The sequence below is a fragment of the Kryptolebias marmoratus genome, linkage group LG17, assembly GCF_001649575.2.
Source record: "Kryptolebias marmoratus isolate JLee-2015 linkage group LG17, ASM164957v2, whole genome shotgun sequence".
Lineage (NCBI taxonomy): Eukaryota > Metazoa > Chordata > Actinopteri > Cyprinodontiformes > Rivulidae > Kryptolebias > Kryptolebias marmoratus.
Window position 1 is genome coordinate 2,409,666 of NC_051446.1, and position 13,909 is coordinate 2,423,574.

At 36.3% G+C, this 13,909-nt stretch overlaps 1 protein-coding gene across 1 annotated transcript in view; it reads left to right on the forward strand.

Moving 5' to 3' along the window:
• Positions 1-13,909, forward strand: part of slc13a1 (solute carrier family 13 member 1) — a 30,577-nt gene that overhangs the window by 10,138 nt on the left and 6,530 nt on the right. Inside the window, exons 4-13 of the mRNA XM_025010920.2 lie at positions 769-905; positions 1,903-2,069; positions 2,640-2,679; positions 2,836-2,917; positions 4,205-4,362; positions 5,709-5,828; positions 9,420-9,518; positions 10,698-10,799; positions 10,907-10,998; positions 12,450-12,544. Coding sequence (XP_024866688.1) covers positions 769-905; positions 1,903-2,069; positions 2,640-2,679; positions 2,836-2,917; positions 4,205-4,362; positions 5,709-5,828; positions 9,420-9,518; positions 10,698-10,799; positions 10,907-10,998; positions 12,450-12,544 — 1,092 coding nt within the window. The remainder of the gene's footprint in view (positions 1-768; positions 906-1,902; positions 2,070-2,639; positions 2,680-2,835; positions 2,918-4,204; positions 4,363-5,708; positions 5,829-9,419; positions 9,519-10,697; positions 10,800-10,906; positions 10,999-12,449; positions 12,545-13,909) is intronic.

The window sequence follows — 13,909 nt, forward strand, 5'->3', positions numbered from 1 at the left end:
GAAATGTGCAGTTCTAGGCACAGCCAAGATACTGCGCAGAACCCTCAAGCTCCCAGGCCTCTGGTAGAGGACCCGAGCTCAGAGGATGAAACAAAGACCACCCGCGGAGGGTGAGAAGGGAATTTTTTTTTTTTATATATAATTTATTAATCCAACTGAGTGCAGTATAGTCTGCTGTGTGTTTGTTAGTTCTTTGTTCTACTAGTTTCTCCTTATCAAACTTCTTACAATCCCTTAACACTGTCTACTAAAAGCATTAATTAGACATTGTACCTGTAAACTGGATTCACATGCAGATTACCCTCACTCTCCTTACAATAGAGGCTCATTAGGGTCTTTCAGCTAACAAATGCCCATTTTGTTCACTCAACAATCCTTGCTTTGTGAATTGAATGTACTGTGATAAAATTGGAATGAATTGACTGTAAATAGATTTGAATCTGGATCTGTTTTACACTAAATTGCATTTAAGATTTAAACATTTTCCCTGAAAAGCATCCTCATATAGCTTCTGTTATGAATTGAAATTAACTTGAGAATTGAACTGAATTAACAGAATATGTTTATATTTAATGCATGGATAGCTGAGGCTGAAAGTCTCACAGTTATTTTGGAAGTTTAAAGGTTTAGGAATCATTAAATTGCTTTTAAGCTGGTACATAAAAAATGATACTTTAAGAAACTTTTAAATATTTCACATTTTCATGATTGCTTCTTTTGTGTATATGTTACTTTCTACTTGTGATAATATTGTCTGCTTTTTTTCAGGTGGCAAAAGCATATTTCAAAGACTTCCACATCTTGTTAGTAGGTGTTATTTGCCTTGCTACATCTATTGAAAAGTGGGGCCTCCATCGTAGAATAGCCCTGAGGCTTGTCACTATGGTGGGAGTAAACCCTGGCAGGTGAGACTTTATTTTATCTGGTTCTCAATTCAAAATTTTCCATTTATTTGCAGCTTAGACAGGCGGAGAAGAATATATGTGCTGCTTTAAAAGCAGGAGCTTTGTCATTTTGCTGCTCTGGAGTATACAGGTGTGTGTTAACCCAATGCCAAGATGGAAAGACATCTGTGATGTACTTAAAACAGCTGTTTTCTAATCTAAGAAGGGTAATAGGATCATTTCCAAACTATTTGATGTCCATTGTTTTATAGAGAAATAGATTTGTTATAAGTGGAAACCATTTAAGACAGCTGCCAATGTTTCCAGGGGTGGATGTCGCAGCAAATTTACCCAGAGGGTAGACTGTGCAATTTTTAGAAAAAATCCCAAAAAAATGACAAAAAAAAAAGCTAGATCACAGACTTCAAAGTGGTGAAGGGCTGACGGTCACTGAGTCAAACATGAACTCCTCTGTAAACCAAAGGGTTCTTAGTAAAATGTCAGGCTATCTGTCTGAAGCTTAGACCAAACTGGGTCATGACTCTACTAAACAATGATCCCAAACACAGCAGCTGATCTACAACAGAGCAGCTGAAAAAGAAAAGAATCAAGATTAGTTCAGTCTAAGTTCAGCTGAGCAGAAAACAATTGCTGTAAACCTCAAAGAGCTCAAGCAACATCGGAAAAAAGACTGGGCCAGAATTCCTCAGCAACCAATGTGAGAGAGGCTCATAACATGAAACAGAAAATCACTACAGAGAGTTACTGCTGCTAAAGGAGGAATAACTAGTGAAACCAGTGCTACAGGAACCCTATGTAGCTTTTAGGAGTTTTCTATAGGCTACATAGGGTTCCGTTTAGGCTTAGAATCAACATATTCTGTTGTATGTTTTGTACACTTGAGATTAGATTTAAATCATTCTAAAATCTGATAAAAATCAGATCAGTCTTAGATAGTCTGACAGACAGATGTTCACATTATTTAAGCGTTCCTGCAGCTTTTGATTGTTGCCTCCAGGCTGATGTTGGGCTTCATGTCTGGCTGTGCCTTCCTATCCATGTGGGTCCAAAACACATCAGCTGTTGCCATGGTGATGCCTATTGTGGAGGCTGTCCTCCAGCAGATCATGAAGGCCAAGGAATCAGGATGTTCTGGCAAAGATAATCCTAACCTACAGCTGGAAGGTACCTTGATACAGAGTAACACATAATGACACACCACAGATCCACTCCTTTTCTGCACTTTAGTAAGGTTTCATCTGTGACAATGTGATAATAATAAAGACTAACAGATATCTGACCTAGTCTCTTGCTTGTATCTCATCAGTATGTACAAGTACCTTTATGGTCAAATAAACAACCTATCATACCACACCTACCATAGAAGCATGGAAGTGATTGCCATTTCACTGTTTAATAACTTGAGAAATTCTCAATGTATTATTAAATATATTATAAAATCCAAACAAATGTAGTTTGAAATTTAGATACTGGTTTATTTAAAGCAGAGGGGATGAAATCACAGAAAGAGAATCATCAACTTCCATTAGCAAACTTAAGGTGAAAATTCTATGGACTTACTGAAAGATAATAATTATTTGTCTAATAAAAGTTTTTGTTTTCTTTTTCCTGAGAGAAAGTGGGTATTGGTGCACATCAAAGTAATTTTTCACCATTTCCTGTTAAAAACTGAAAAAATAGATTCCTAAAATAGGAACACATGGCACCATTTGAGTAGTTTTGCTACTTTTGCAGAAACTGAAATCTGCGACGAGAGGATGAAAGACCCTGAAATGTATGTAGTGTTCTCTGCTTTTTATTAAAATTTTACTTTAGTTGTTCTATGTTCCTCTCCCTCCCTCTTTTAGTTTACTGTGTTTAAAAGTAGGCTCTTGTCATTATAGAACTGTTTATTCAGTAGACTATAACAATCCAAGGTTCTGTTTCTTAGTGATGGAAAAAAAACAGAAGCTCCAAATGAAGCCTTCACTTGTCTTCAGCTTCAAACAGTGTTACAATTGGACACAGCTCAGGTAAAAAAAAATAATTCTGTTTGTTTCATTGATATTGCAAACCCATTTCTGAAAAGTTGGGACATTGTGTAAAACGTTAATAAAAACAGAATGTAATGACTTGCAAATCCCACAAACCCATATTTCATTCACAATAAAACATAGTGAACATATTAAACATTGAAACAAAAATATATACATTTAAATAAACATTTTGAATTTGTTTGCAACAACACATTTTAAAAAAGATGGAACAGGTCCATGTTTCGCACTGTAAAGAGATCATTTGAGTGGAAGCATACATTGTTGTAAAACCTCTATATACTGTTCTGTATTGATGGTGCCTTTCCATATATGTAAACAATACGTGTCAGGGACACTAATACACCCACATACCATCAGAGAGGCAGACATTTTAAATGTGCACTGACAAGAGGGCGGATGATCCCTTTCTTTTTAGAAACCATAACGCCACATTCTCTGTGCTAAAAAGTACAGAGAATTTGGCATTTTGATGTCCAAAAAGAATTTCCATTTTCAATTAATCAAACCACAAAATAGTTTTTCAATTTGCCTCAGTCCAGTTTAAATGAGCTTTGGCCCAGAGAAGACAAAAGCATTTCTGGATGTTCACCTCTGGCTTTTCTTTGCATGATAGAGCTTTAAGCAGCATTTCTGGATGGTTTACAGACACTGATTTGTGGAAGTGTTCCTGAGCCCACCCAGTAATGTCCATAACAGAATCAGACTTGTTTTTAATACTTTCAATACAGTGCAGCCTGAGGGTCCATGATCACAGGCATTTTAGCCTTGTCCATTGCATACAGAGATTTCTCAAGATTCTTGAATTTTTTGATGAACATTTTTTGTTGAGGAACATTATTCTGAAATTGTTTCACTATTTTTAGTCACAGTTTTTAGCAGACTGGTGAACATCTGCTCATCTTCTTTAATGAATTTTACAAAACCTGAGCCAAAATTTGATGTGGTAGTATTGACAACTCATGTTAGGAGCATGGCATCTAACAATACATATCGTTTGAGATTGCAAATCACTTTATTTTCGAGTTTTGACACAGTCACCACAATACAGCAAAAACAATATTGTCCACCTTCAACTTTTGGCAGTGGGGGATAAAGAAGACAACATAAATAATGCCTGAAGTTGGTCTAATAAGTATATAGTTGAATGTCACTATTACTGTTACTTCTTGTTTGATATGTAGCTATTGTTTCTTCTTTGCTTTAGCATTATTACCCCTAATGCTGCTTGTGATGCATATTCTTCCTTTCTGTTTTGTCCTAAAGGCTGCAGTATGTGCACCTGTGGCAGTCAGCAGGAGTAAAGCAGACCTAATGTTGTGTAAAGCCATGTGCATTGGTATCGCCTATTCATCCAACATCGGTGGCATCACCACCCTGCCAGGAACATCTCCCAACCTAATCTTTTCGGAGTATCTCAATCAGTGGGTGACTAATTTGACAGGATGAATATTTCTTATTTAAAGTCTGAGTAACTACAAAGATTTTACCTGCATTTGACAGAAAAAAGGAAACATGTACAGTTTGTTTTTGTTTGCTGTGTGGATGACGGTAAGATGTTAGCTAGTCAATTTTAGGATAACATTATAAGGTTTATTCTGCTAATAATTACAGTGTGCATTTTAAAGAGCTAGAGAAAAATATTGAGACACTGTCCACAAGGAACTTCTGTTTTGTGAATATGCAAAAGGTGTTTTTTTTACATTTTAGCATTGCATCCACACGGAACCAATGTTTTAGGCGCCTCTAAATGTTATTTTTAAAAAACAGATTCCAGAGTAAAAATATCTTGAAATGCCATCCTTGTATATTTCTGTGGATAGCCTAAAGACAACCTCTTTAAAACAATGATGTCATTGTCCCACCTGTAATCTAACCTAGGGCACCAAGTGTGACAGACTTAACAACAATAATTACAGATTTTATGCTTGTGTTTGTGCTGCAAATACTTGCTTCTCAACTACAGCAAAACCTTTGAAGGCTGTATCACTTAAATGGACATACAAAGCTGATAAACAATAACATTAAATATAATAGAGCAAAACCCATTATTACTGCATCAAATAATGCCAAAAAGGGTTTTTCACTTTATTAAACTGTCAACAATACACATCAAGCATATATTTAAAAAATGAGCATAGTTTGTGTTAAGAATTTAATGTGATATGCTTTGAACATTGTAAAGGAAACCCTTCTCTACAGCTGTCCCTTGCTGGATACTGGTCCTCAAAAGTAAAGTATCTATTATGTACACATATTTGGACCAACATGACACCCAGTCCCTGGAAGTTTAATGTGAAACAAATGGGAAGTTCCACTTCATTGCCAGTCCTCAAGAAGGACTCAGTTTTTGTTGAGTTTGAAAAGTCTGCTCCATGCCTTGTTTCCCGTTTCTGCTGTATTTCTGTGTCAGCGTTACAGCACCATATGTAGGCCTGGCATAGTTATTACACCATTGTTGGTGATTTTCTGTGTTAGTGTGGATGAATGAATATTTACAAGAATATTTTTAGAATTGACAGATCAAAAGATTATTTTGAAACAACAGTGTTCCAGTGTGGACAAGGCCTAAAAGGCACGCAACCCAAATATTAATCTGTGACATGATATGAACTAATGTGTTAACATTTGTAAAATTTGAAACTACACTGTATGCTCTGTACAAATGTTAGAATAACATTACAAATAAATTACCCAAAACTAAAAGAAATGAGACTGTGCTCTGAAAATTTGTAATGAAATAAATTTCAAACTCTGTCTTTCCCCTCAGAATTTACCCAGATTGCAACTGCATTAATTTTGGCAACTGGCTGCTGTTGTGCCTTCCCATCAGTGCTATCATGCTCCTGCTGACATGGATATGGCTCTACTGGCTTTTCATCAGCTCAGAGTGAGTTTCGACACACTGTCTGAGCTGCTAATAATCTGTGTGCATTTAAAAACTTTCTACACTCTTTTCAAACACTTTTTCTATCTTCTGCCTCTGTGGTTTATTTAGGATATCATCATACCTATTATATATACATTCAATCATTAAGGTGATTTGTTGTAGTAAAGATAAAGTATTGTCCAACATTGTATTTTTTATGACCATCCACTAGCCTTTAGTGGTGGGTCTGTAGAATTATCAAAATCTATTATGAATCAATGGTCAGATTTTATTGAAACTCTCGGAAAATAATCATTAGATGTACATCTATAACTAATTAACATTTGAAGTCAACATCAGTAATGATGCCACCACAGCTAAGCAACCTTAGCAAACACAAATTTGGTAAAACTCAGTAAATCTTACAGATATTGAGTTAAAATTTACTGAGGTAGTAGCTGGGAGTCATTCACAACATGTACTCTACACAGTGCTACACATTGGGCAACAGCTTTGGTATTAACTGTTACAATTAGCACTGTCATTCTGTTAGCAAAATATTTCATGTACCACTGGACATATTTTAATAAACCTCTTAGGCCTTGTCCACACAGAAACACTGTAATTCCAAAGCAGTTTTTTTATTTGTGGTTTCTAAGAAATATATTCATAAACATAGCACCGTTTCTAGAAATGTTTTCATCCACACACTCCTATATGTGGTGCTGTAGCACTCCCACAAAAATATACCAGTAACAGAAAACAAGGCGTGGAGCATTACACAAACTGTAAACATAACATGATAATAATAAGAAGAACTGAATTGGTTTTGTGCTCTGACAACAATTTGAAACTTAAACTTTATGTTAGATTAAACGACAGTACTTCAAAGTGCAGGACAGTGAGTGTTTACTAGGAGTCCTCTCAGTCTTAATACGTGCTGTGCTTGTTTTTGGTATTGCTGACATTTCAGTAAAATGACAAAAACCTTTTTGGCATAAATTATTTGCTGTGATAGTAAGGGGTTTTACTCTGCTTTGTTTAGGATAATGTTATTGTTTATCAGTCTTGTTTGTTCATTGAAGTAATACAGTATATGAAGGTTTTGCTGTAGTTAAGAAACTGGCATCTGCAGCACAAACACAACATGTTATCTGTCGTTGCAGTCTGTCAAACTTGGAGTCGTAGGTTAGCTTAGAGGTGGGTCTATGACATCATCATTTCCAAATGTTTGTGTCTGGCTTTCCACATGAAAATGCAAGGGTGGCGTTTCAAGATTTTTTCACTCTGAAACCTGGTTTTAAAAATTACCATTTGAGGGCTCCTAAAATGATGTTTCTGTTTGAACGCAAGGTTGAAATGATAAAAAACCTTTGCATATTCACAGAACGCTGTTTATGTGTAGATGGAGCTACAGTAAACCCAATTCAACCCAATTTAAGATGGTCGCTACAGTGACTCAACCTTAGCAAATACAAAAATAACTATACCTTGGTCAACTCTACAGATACTGAGCTAAAATTGTGTGTTAGTCACTAATCATCATTCACAACTCATGCTCTGAGCAAACACATCTATTGAGATCTTGCATGAGATCCTGAATAACTTTATTCAGAAGGTTTGACCACAATAGCTATATCTCCATCTCCTCTTTTTATAAGATGATTTTGGGCTAAAAGTCTAGCATGAGATTTGGCATGCAATATCCATTCCTTCAAGAAATGCTTGACCTTTAATTTGATAACTTAAAGCCATAAAAATCTGTCAAAATACACAATATTTCAATGTTTTTGGTTTTGAATTTTTGTATAGAATAGCTTTATTTGTCACATATGATGAAATTACAGGTGCATCCCACTATGTTCATAAACAATAACTCCAATTAAGCAGTTTTTGGTGAGAATCTGTAATTATTGTCTTGAAAGCTGAATTGAAATCTACGAATTGTAGTTTAATATGTGTTTGAGGTTGTTCCAACTTGCTCAGCATTGATTAGAGGGCTCGGGTGATGGCATCCTCAGTGGAGCAATTTGCCCTGTAGACAATCTGATGAGGATCAAATGCTGAGAGGAGGCAGTCCTTACTGTGACAGCAGACTAGCCTCTAGCCTCTCAAAGCACTTGATTACCAGTGATGTGAGCAAAAAGTGCCAAAAGTCTACTGCATAATTTGTAATGAATGAGCGAAATTAGTCAGGTTTTGTTGCCAACAATTACGAGTCATTTGTTTAAATTTTAACATTGACAAGTACACTTCGGACAGCGTTGGCACCCAATGGATATTGAGTCATTAAAATAATCCCAGGAAGTTAACAAAGTCAGAGGCAAAACATAAGAATCAGAGACACCAGGTCAAAACAGAAATGTAAAGTTCTTCTCTCCTCTCCTGAAACGAAATGATGCAAGAACGAGTCGACAGAGGAGAGTCATTTTGAGGGAGGAAATATGAATGAATGAAACTTTATTTCAAACTCAAGGTTCAACCAAGACATAGACAGTAAGAAACAACCAAACAGACACAAATATCCACAACTATCCAGAAAACAAGATTATATAAAATTTAACATAGAATCACCTAAAATTTATTAACAAACAACTGTACCAGCTTCTCCACTGCTGTGAATGGTATCATGTGGAGCTCAACTGTGGGTTTACCAAGGACATGAGAATTTTATTTTCAGATTCATTTAAACAATAAGAACAACTTGAACAGCAGATTTCTAAGCACAGCTTGCAGAGTGCTAACTCCAGCTGTCACAAACATTTCACTTGCACTACCCATCTTGGTCTTTTCAGAAGTACTCTCAATGCGTCATTATAGGCAACCTGAAGCCTTCTCAGACTTCCCTTTTTACAATCTGTCCACAACTGGGCAGTATGTAGAGGCATACAGTATGCTTCAAAAAGAAAATAATTTACCTTGTCCGAGCACAAACTGAATTTTCCTAAAAGGATGTTAGCCTGAGCGTACAACATACGACACTGAATGCTAATATCATTATCAACTGTCAGATGTTCTGTAATAAGATGACTAAGGTATTTCATTTTCTTACTTACTCCAACTATATCCTCTGACAATTTGAGTTCTGGAAAAATTGAGCAGAGGAGAGCATTATAGCAAAACTTGGAGCTAAGATCATATGACCTGTGTTTTCTAATGATAGAATTTCTGTAACTGATCACTGAATTTAGTTGGACATAAAGGTGAGGAATATTTGTTGTTTTCTAATGCAATTTTTACGAAAACCAAGATGAGTTTGAGATACAATAATCCCTGAACAATTATTTAATGATGTAGAAATTGTGTTAGAAGCTTAAAAATTCAAATCAAAAACACTGAAAAATCATATGTTTTGGCAGCTATTGTGCCTTTATTAAAACTCATCAAACAACTCAAGAAAGTGAATAAAACAATTAAGATAGATTTTTATGAATTTTATCTCTGTTTCAATTTTTACTGCTTTAGTAAAAATGTTGGTTTTTGTTGTTAGTGTTCTTGATTTACTTCATTTACTCTTCAACATTTTGGTCTAACTTGTGTGATTTTAGAAAAATATGAGCATTAGGAAGACTTGTGCCAAATGATGACACACACTCTGTGTGACACAAACAGCTTCAGTTTGCTGTGGCGGTGTGAAGGAGAGCAGTCTGAAAAAGAGAAGGCAGCAAGAAAAGTTTTAGAAGATGAGCACAAATCACTGGGAGCTGTAAGGTAAGCAGCTATTTATTCTCATTTTCTTTTGTTTCAGGAAATGACACACTTCTCATCTGAGGAGCTTTCTTAATTCAACAGAATAGAAGTCCAGTAGTTTTTGTTTTTTAACCTTTTTTGGATTTACCATGTCCTGAATGACCAATAATCTACACCAGCATTTTTTGTGTGTTTGTTAAAAAACTGTTATACCTGCAGACAGTCACAGGTTTTTTTTTTGTTCATAACTTTTAAAGCTACATTTTTAGTCCTATTCATTCATTCATCATCATTCCACGCTGCCAAAAATCAAGCTATAATGTTTTTGCCCATGTCTGTTTGTGTCAGCAAAATATTTCATGAACCACAAGACACATTTTAATTCACTTCTAAGAGAGCAGTCACACTGGATGCACACCTCCTTTTCTCTTCTTCTTCTTCTTCTTCTTTCAGCTGTTCCTTTTTCAGGGGTCCGCACAACGAGTCATTCTCCTCCATCTCACTCTGTCTTTTGAGTCCTCTGTCCTCTAACTTCATTCATGTCCTCTCTAACTGCATCCATATATCTCCTCCTTAGCCTTCCTCTTTGTTTTTTTCCTGGAAGCTGCATCTCTAACATCCTTCAACCAATATTCCCATACTCCCTTCAGAAATGAAGCAAGCATCACAAAACCAGTAAAGGCGTGGAGCTCAGCTATGTTGACATGGAGTACTTCACATTAATCATGAGATGCCTGTCTCCTTTATATCATTTTCAAAACATAACAAACTAACTCATTTTAACAATTCTTCTTGTGGTTAAACAATTTGTAAACAAAATAAGTTGTTGAAGTTGTTGTCCATCATCATTAACAGATCCTCAGTAATGAATCTGTTTATTGTTGCTTAGGTTTTTAAATCCCACAGCCAGGTGGTCTCACAGACCGTATGTAACTACATCACAGGACTGAGCCGCAAAGCTGACTTATCCTTTCACACGTTGACTGTCGCAGCTATGTTACTGACTCGCTTGGCCACACAAAAGGGGAAACAGCGGTGTGTTGTCAGCCACTCATATTGCCTCAGAACTTTCAGAAACCACCCAGAGGTGACCAAAAGTCCCAGTTTGAAGTGGTTTGTGAAAGTGTCTTAAAACTCTGGCATGAAAGGCTGTGAATGATAATGCTAGGCCTTTGATCCATTGATGAATTTTGTTTTCAGACCTCAGGAGATCTTTACTGGGATGGTTTTCGTGTTGATGGTGTTGTTGTGGTTAACAAGATCACCAGGTTTCATGCCTGGCTGGGCCTCTCTTTTTCCTCAGTGAGTCACATGTTTTTCTTTAACTTTTTATGTCATGTTATTTGTGATTATCTTTATGTTATTTACACATTTGGGTTGATTGACTTCTTCTGTTCCTTCTTGAGCAGTCACGCGGACTACATTACAGATGCTACTGTGGCTCTTGCTCTGGGCCTCCTCTTCTTCATTGTACCTGCATATGGACTTGACAGAAAATATGGTAACAATTTGAAGTGGTAAATTTTAGATATTATGGGTTAGTTGGTCAAATTGAACATTCGTGCATAAAGGTACCAGAATGTGACAGAACACATGAACAAAGAAACAGAAAACACCAAAATAAAAAACAGGAAGTAAGCTAACCAAACCAGGTCAAAACCTAAACCCATAAAATCAGAGGAATCAAATTTGTACTATTAAACAAACATTAAGGCACAATCCAAGGGACTATGCATTTATCCATTTTCTTAACCCAATTTTTCCTTTTTGGGTTGTGGGAGAGCTGGTGTCCATGTTCCAGTAGTCCCTGTGTGAGAGGCATCCCATTCACACTCTTACTCACAGCTACGGACAAGTCAGAGTTACAATAAACCTAACATACATTCATTGGGAGAAAATGTAAACTTCCCACAGAAAAGTTGTGAGGCAAACCTGCAATGATCTGGCTGTAAGGTGAGATCAATAACCACTGCACCTCTATGCCGCCCCCAAGGAAACAAGTTCACCAAGTATTGCCCAAATCCAATGCTGCAGACTGATGAAGAGATGTAGTCCCCTGATTTACTCAATCAGTTAAAGTGGAACTCAGAACAATATATACCAGCTTTTGTGCTACTGTAAGCACAGCAAATATTTGTGTAGACAAATACCAGCAAAAGTGTCTGACCAAGAAGATTTATGACCATTCTTCAAAATAAAATTGATCACATACTGATTGTTTATCAAACTGAGGTCTAGGATTTGACCTGGTGACTACTTACAGGGTCTTGCTGAGTACCTGATCCCTTCCTGGTACATATATTGTAATGCACACCCTGAAAGTACAGAGAAACAAGTCACTTCCTAACTGAGCCCGGTCCCTGTATCTACTAGGTACCAGCTACATACCAGGTAAACACCAGGTAGTAGAGGGCTGTATTATGTATTGCTACCCTTTCTTTTTTACATTTTTGTAGCGTTTATAGTTCTTCATTGAGCTATGTACCTCTCCTTTCTGCAGCAAGATTAAAATGGCACAATCTTGAAAAATTAGGGGAATCTTGTCCCCTTACTTCAGGGGACACTGCTCTTACTTTAGGGCCTTTCACAAAAAGATTACTGTAGCACCATTTTTTTAAATTTAAGACTTTAAACATATTACAATTTGAACATTTTTACATGTTACATGAATTAATGTCAATTTATGAATTTATGATTCTTTTTCTTTAACCATTTAATGATTTCCACAACATACACATTTAAATATATACTTTATTTATTACTTATTTATTACTTTATTTATTTACCAATTTATTACTGTACAAATGTGCAAAATATGTTGTCAACTAAAAATCTGATTATTATTTTATTTGTTTTATTAGTTTTGTATATTTTGTCTTTATCAGCTGTACAAGCTGATAGCTGACTGTTTCTGTCTTTCTTTTAAGGTTTGTATTTTTCTCCTTTAATTAGAGTCCATGATTTCCTGGGAGGAATTCCAGGCCTCAATGCCATGGAAGGTGGCCCTTCTGGTGGGTGGAGGATTTGCTCTGGCTGAAGGCACACAGGTTGGCTGTTTGTTTGTGTGAAGCATGAACTGTATACATACAGCAGATGATCATCATAGAGACTGACACTGTTATTTTGGCTGAAAAACTAGATTCGTGAAATCTTCAAGTGCCTATAAAGGTGTATTCCTTCAGATCCTGTTGGTTTAACCTCAGGATATATTAGAATTTTGCTTTCAAAATCCAACTCACCCTGCATTTTATATGGTTTGCCTTCTTTTGTGTTTTTATCACCTGTCGCTGAAAGGCAAAGGTAAGCTATAATGTTTTTGCTCATGTCTGTGTATGCATGTTTTTGTGTCTGTCTGTTACCAAAATATGTCATGAACCACTGAACAGATTTTAATGAAACTTTCAGAAAATGATCTTTGGATAAACATTTATAACAAATTAACTTTCAGAGTCAACTTAGTTCAAGACAGGTGCCACAACCAACTGGCCTTATAAACACAAAAATTTCAACAATTCAGTCAGTTTGACACATAAGGACCTAAAACTTAGTGTGGTGGTTGCTGAGACTGATCTCCAATAAATATTCTGAACACTAACAAACTGTAAAAATTTTTTACCTTTGCCAGAGATTGTGTTTTTGGTAGTGTTGTTTGTTTGTTTGGCCGTCTGTTGGCAAGGATGCTTAAAAACTAATGAACAGATTTTGATAAACTTTTCAGAAAATGCTGGGGAAGAAACAGCTGATTAACTTTTGGTGGTGATCCGGATCACAGTCCAAATCTGACCATTTTTTAAGGGTGAATCCAAAACTTATTTGACTGAATATAAAGCTACAAACAAACATATCAAAGTAACTTCCTTATATTAAGCTAGCAGAAGTCTGCTTCTGTCAACCAGTCTTCGGTAAACCATGCCAATGGAGATGAACAGGGTGGGCAAACATGTAAATGTGTAAGCATTTGCTTAAATAAAGTTGAACTGAAAAGTGCTCTGAAGCCAACATCAGTTAAAAGAAACTCATAAAATAGTCTTATTGTAAAATTTTCCAAATATAATAAAATAAGAAAATACTATTTATTATTATTATTATTATTATTATTATTAAAAATACCAAACACTGAAGAGACCACTCGGGTGTTTTCAACTTTTTCCATGACCCTTCTGATGTGTGACGTCCACAGAGCCGCTGAGGTTCACAGCATTCAATAATTCATCAGTGAGTGGGTGAATACCGGTACAATAAAGTTCAGTTCTGGCTGAAGAAGGAGTCCTATCGGGCATTTTTGGCCTGTGGGACTCCGGAAGCAGCTGACGGGTACCGGCAGTCCAAGCGGCATGCGGCTCGGGTGGTCGCTGAGGCAAAAACTCGGGCATGGGAGGAGTTTGGAGAGGCCATGGAAAAAGACTTCCGTA